This window comes from Seriola lalandi, unplaced genomic scaffold (assembly GCF_002814215.2).
Source record: "Seriola lalandi dorsalis isolate HSWRI2012SDOR001 ecotype SW California unplaced genomic scaffold, Sedor1 jcf7180002054760, whole genome shotgun sequence".
NCBI lineage: Eukaryota > Metazoa > Chordata > Actinopteri > Carangiformes > Carangidae > Seriola > Seriola lalandi.
In genome coordinates this window covers 643,785-649,948 of record NW_019525313.1, presented here as the reverse complement: position 1 = coordinate 649,948, position 6,164 = coordinate 643,785, and the positions used below count along the sequence as shown (strand labels likewise).

The window sequence follows — 6,164 nt, the reverse complement described above, 5'->3', positions numbered from 1 at the left end:
TAAACTTATATACCAATATACTAAATATAATAGCTATAGTCTCAACTGAGGATAGATTTGTATGTGAACCAGCCTTTGCTGAAGTAAGTTTGTTATAGAATGGAACCTGGAGGGAATAAAGTTTTTTTTTAATGTTCTGGGGGCCTGGAAATAATGGTGTTAGAGAGCAGAATATTTGTGACTCCAGTAAAAGTAAAGTTAAGTGTTGGTGAAGAGGTCTAGACTTGGGATCTGGATCTGGACTTTTTTCTCCAAATGAGTAAAAGAGGTTTTGTGGAAGCAAAGTTTGGAAAGTGTTTTTTTTGTATTGGTAAATAAAAGTTGCAAAAGAAAATAAAAATCCATAAATCTAAAGTTTCTTCTAATGATAATAATAAATAATACTTCCACTTCCAATAAGCCAACAGTGTGGTACTGATAATTCTCAGATGTACACATACAACAAAGCATGCAGCTTCTCTTGTGCAGGGAGTCCATTTTAATTTGAAGACTGAATCTATTAATATCACAAAAAAATCCATCTAATAGAAAACATCACATAGAAATACCATGCTATTAAACTGTACCATTAACGGAGCTTTGAGGAGGCAGAGTAGCACATGTGCTCTCTACATCAGGTCATTCTTGGTCTTAACAACACAAAAATTCATCAAGTATAACAGTAAAACCACAAGGCATTAAGTTTGGTTTGGAACACATTGATATATGAGGGTGTATTAATGACACCAACACATTACCATCATATATCAGTGCAGCTAAAAGGTACACTGGAGATAAGAAAGTGCAAATAGTTGAACAGGGTTTAAGTCAGTGCATGTAGACCACTGGGGCTTCATTCAGGATGATTACGAACACACCTTCCAAATGTCATAAACTGCATCACGTGTGACCTTCATCGTGTGGGGACATTCAGGTTCAGTTTAAGTCCTGTGTGTGACAATGCTGATGAATCTCATACACATCCGTTCATCACAGACTTTGCCCCATCCTGCTTTCTTTATCTTCCTCTCACACAACCACTCTCTTGTTTTAATGCCTAGTACATGCAGTGAAACAATGGTAACCCACGGTGGACCTGAAGGAAACAAAGTCTTCACTATAGAGACAGATACAAACAACACTGTAGGTAAGTACACTTAGATCATAGGTGCATGACAGACAAAAGAGTCTGTATTTCAGCGTTAGGTTGATAAGGTTTGCTAAAACTAATGGATGTTCCATATGTCTAAATGAAACTATACTCATGCACAAGAGTCAACAAAAATCCCAACTGAAACACCCTCGTTTGAATGTGATATCATCACAGATATATTGGTATTTGGGTTGTGACTTCCAAACAGCATGTATTTTGGTTGAACTGATTCAAATGCAGCCCAATTTTAAATAAGACATGGCTTGTTGTGCTTTTTTACCAATTTGAGGAGTGGTTTGAATTTTGAAAAATAAAGAGAGACCTATCCAAAGCCCAGAAATCCCGAAGATGTGTTTGAAGTAAATTAGTCTAACAGTCTTAACATTACATTTGTCCACCACAAAGCACTTCCAAGTCACAATTGTGGGATCCTAACATTTGTTCACGTGATGTGTTTATGTTAAAAGACAAATATTGGTTTCCATGCAGTCATCAAATATCAACATAAGCCTAATGTGGGCTTCATACTGTTTCTGAATTGCTTCAGAAAGGAGCCAGGGACTTCAATTTCTCTCTTCTTTCATTTGTTACTCAAATGTGTGGCAGTTTTCATGTGAGCCACCGTGTACAACTTCTCTCTTCACTCTGCCCTCCAGTGTGGCTGTAACTATAAACACTTTTGACTTCTGACAATGTCTTACAAACCTGCCTGAGGCTATGTCCACACAACATTTTACAACTTAATCCATTTCTGTCCAGACTAACACACCTGAAAACGCATATCACATGACCATTCACATACACCGGGCATGCATGTGCGGGCATGAACAGGAAGCAGATTGTCTACTCTACAGCTGGTTAGTTGCAGAAAACACCACGATTGAGGAACAGCAAACAGCTGCTGGCAAAGACGACAAGGTCAGTAACGCTAGCAGTCGAGGCTGATGAGACCAAATCAGGGAGCGACTGTGGTTGTCTATGCCGTTTACAAAGGACTCTGTCCATTTTCCAGTTTTTGTCCATCCAGCCTACAACGCAAGCACAGACTTTTCAAACTAAAATAGATCCAGCAGAATTACAGTTGTGTGGACAGCAGGAGTAAACATAGAAAAAGAGTTTTAAACCTAAAACGTAGTAGTGTGGACGTAGCCCTAAAATCCCTAAAAATCTCAGTCAGGCCCTAATTTAGGTCTTCACGGGATATTAACTCTATTGTGAAAACCATGCTTGTGAAGCTATTGAGACACTATTAGAAAAAAATGTTCCTAAACCAAACTGAGTATTAGAAACTGTCAAGTAAACAAAGTTGGCACCAAATGCTTGTTAAAAGTTATAGAAAAGTAAAGGTAAGGTGGAGTAAAAAGTGTCCCTTCTGTATTGATAAAGTAACTTAGGTATTGTAGTGGCACTGGTATAAACTTCATCCAGCTCTAAACACAACACATGGAGTGATTCTTGGGGTGATTCACTGTATCAGAGGAGAAATCTAACAAATCTAAGAAGTCTTCACTACATGCAATACAGGACACTGCACAAGTCACACAAACACATGCTGACGGTGTTGAGGCATGCAGACCATGGCTGGCAGCAGTGTGAGCGTTTATTCAGGTCTGATCAAGATTGTGCAGGGGGTGCAGCAGGGTCAGATGATGGTCTTGAGCTCCTCGTCATTCAGCTGGTTGACCACCATGATCTTCATCAGCTCCTCGGCATACCTCCCCTGGTCCTGCATGAAGTGTGGGATGCGGATGTTCTCCATCTGAGCCACTGGTTCCAGGTGGTCCACATCTTCAAAAGACACCTGAGCCCACAGAGAAACAACAGTGACAGATTCAGCAACCTTTTCAATTGCAGCACAAAAGTGAAATGATGAAACTGCTGTATATATGATGAACCATTAGAACCCTTAGTTTTATTATTTGATGAGAGCCTAAAACTACTGTTGTTGTAAGAGTGGGTTGATTTCATAACAAACACATCAGTCATTAAATCATGTTGAACATCAGCTGGAACGTTGTTTCATCATGAAAGGCTTCAGTTCTTCTGAAGCAGAAGAACACGGTCTGTTACATAAGCTTCATTCAGCCCTGCTCTCCACTTATTTTACTGGACTGTGTGTCTCCCATGTTCAAATGTCCAACTTTAGCAGCAGAAATAAACATGTTTACACCCTGGTGCAAAAAACTCTCACCTGTGGATAATCCAGGAAGCAGTTACTGTATTTAATGTAGTAGCTGTTTAGTGACTCAGGACACTGACTAATACCACTTTAGACAGAGATAGTTGAGATGCCTCACCTTTCCCAGAGCCATCAGCAGTGGGAAGTTGATCTTGTCCCTGTATCTTAGGATCTTCAGGATGCCATCCAGGTAGACCTGGTCTTTACTGAAACACCCTGCAATGGAGAGATCAGAGAGGATGACCAATAAAAGTTTGACTGTGTGATTTGTAGTCCCTCCAGGATTTCGCAGGCTTTTTTTGGGATTGTTGCGGCTAAAATACCTGATTTCACAGAAGCTTTTCTTAAAAATTGCAATGAATGTTGCAATGTTAGGTCTGTTTTTGCAAGGATTTTGCAAATATTGCCACTATCTTTTTATGTATAATTCATTAATAATTGAGGGCAACTTGTACCAGTGAGAATAAATCCAGTGCAGTGCAGGTGGTGACCCAGTCACACAGTCACAAATCTTATAGGGAAAAAGAACAAGTGATTACGCTCCTCTGCTCCGTCTTAATCACAGGTAGAGATGATCTTTATAATAACCTCATGAATATTTAACGTAGAGCCCCCACCCCACGATTTCTGCCTATGAAACTGTTTCATCATGAGTGAGTGATGGATGACAGGATGTTTTCTGTCTTCTCATCTTTACTAATTGACAGTTTCATTCACAGAGCAGGTCAGAGGTTACTGGCAGCTACCGGCATCTTTTAAGGTGGAATGTTTTTTTGAGTGTTACTTGATGCATGATTGACATTTGGAAATCAATCAATACACCTTAAATGTCAGTTGGCAACTTTGAATATTTCATTTCTTTTTATCAGCTCTCTACATGACTGACTCTTGAGTGATGATCGGATCTTCAACCGCTTGAAATGTATATAAATATCAACCGCATTATGTGAACTGTACATATTTTGTTTCATCTGGAGAAAAAAAGTAGCGGAGTGTCGTTCAGGTGGCTCCAACAGCTCTAATCCTGTGTTTCTACCACAATGTTGTGCATGGTACAAAACCATTTTACCCTGCTTTAGTGTAAAACATCAGGGTATTGCTTTACACGGTCTTTAACAGTAATGTTTGTTGGTAAATGTGAGATGTTAATGTCACACGTCTGCAGCTTCACAACATGCTTCAAAACCAGAAACAAGGAAGTGAGTTTGGTGACGTACATCAAGGCTTTTGCACAGGGACTGGTATGATTGGTTCAACTCGCGGTAAGCTATGATGATTTTTGATCAAATTTGCAGAAAAGTTGCGGTGATCGGACAAAGATGCAAGGTTGCGCAGGATTCACAGGGATTGGTTGAATTTGCGTTAATTATTGCGATCGCGACTTTCTGGAGGGACTGGTAGACGGTTAATATTAACATTTTGAAGGTTATTTTGACACAAGTTAGACTGTCTCAAAGTTGAGTATGTAATCAAGTCCAACATTGGCTGCACATACAGCAAACTCCTTTGAATCTTAAATCCTGTCCAGTGACATAGTGACCTGGCTGTGCTGTGTCGGTCTGGCCTCTCTTGGCTCTGACACAGTAGTCCCAGCGGGTGTTGGGGTCCTGGACAAAGCGTCCCAGGTTGTGGAAGAGCTGAGAGAAGGACATGTGGCTGGCCTGGTAGACAGTGTAGTAGAGGAGGGCAGCGCGCCACAGAGTGGGGTCTTTCCTGAACAGGACACTGTGGATGCTGGCCAGGCCCTCCTCTGTGGGGTTCAAGGGCTTCAGGTTGTGCTTCTTCCTGCCCATGCTGCTGCTCCACGGCTGGTGGCAGTTGTTGATGCCTCGGAAATAATGTGTGCCTGGTGGAACGGGACAATACATACATTATGTTCAGGTTCAAATTGAAGCCAGCTTTATTAGTAGGAACATTTGTTAGAGCCTTGCCATGGTCTACTGATAGTGTATCAATATCAGCAGTCATAATAAATACAGGATAATAATCAGACCTGTGATTAAAGTTATTTTTTCAAAGATGAATGGTTTCCCATTGAGCTGGTGCCCTCCCAGAGGGAGGCACCCCCCCACACTAAGAATAAAATATACTGTAAGCCTTACAGGGGAGTCTCACTGTACCCACCGATCTCATGCCTCAGCATGCCCTCCAGCCAGTGCTCTCGTGCAGTGGAGATGTTGATGGTAAGTGTGGGTCTACTGTTCACCACTGTCATGGAGGCTCTGGACAGGAGGTCATCTGTCACCTGGACTACTATCTGTCAACACAACATCCATAGGACCACTGCATTAGAAAAATAGTTTAATTAACAACTCACACATGACAGCCTGTATTACATATGAGCTGGAAAACAGTGTCCAAGAGCATATGTTCCCATTAGTGAGTGGTAACAGAGTTACAGCATCTATCTATCTATCTATCTATCTATCTATCTATCTATCTATCTATCTATCTATCTATCTATCTATCTATCTATCTATCCAACTAGCTACCTGTCTGTCTGTCTGTCTATCACAGTGACCCAAGGGTTCTCTGGGCTATTAAGAATCGAAAATGCTAAGCAGCTGTCCCAAACTAGTGCACACTGTCAAATAAATAAAACAATTTCTATCTAGTGGCAAGTTATCTATCTAGTGGTAGGATAAAAAATATCATGTCTGTGGACTCTGGATTTGACAGAGTGAGAACTAAAGCTAGCACTGTAAGATTAGCAAAAGTAATATTTATTGCATGACTGTTGTATTTGCTGGCATTAGCTTGCACTGCATGGAGCAGGTATTGATGGATCCCCCAATAGGACTGAGGAATGTTGATGGAAGATGGATGTCCAGGCCTTTGATCCAATGTGACTGC

General features: G+C 40.8%; 1 protein-coding gene across 1 annotated transcript in view; it reads right to left on the bottom strand.

The window, feature by feature from the left end:
• Nucleotides 1-455: 455 nt before the first annotated feature.
• The window catches only part of matcap2 (microtubule associated tyrosine carboxypeptidase 2), a 12,436-nt gene continuing 6,727 nt past the window's right edge, over nt 456-6,164 (bottom strand). Inside the window, exons 4-7 of the mRNA XM_023424926.2 lie at nt 5,436-5,568; nt 4,852-5,157; nt 3,430-3,527; nt 456-2,933 (exon numbers count right to left, since the gene is read on the bottom strand). Of these exons, the coding sequence (XP_023280694.1) occupies nt 2,775-2,933; nt 3,430-3,527; nt 4,852-5,157; nt 5,436-5,568 (696 nt within the window). The 3' untranslated portion in view covers nt 456-2,774. The remainder of the gene's footprint in view (nt 2,934-3,429; nt 3,528-4,851; nt 5,158-5,435; nt 5,569-6,164) is intronic.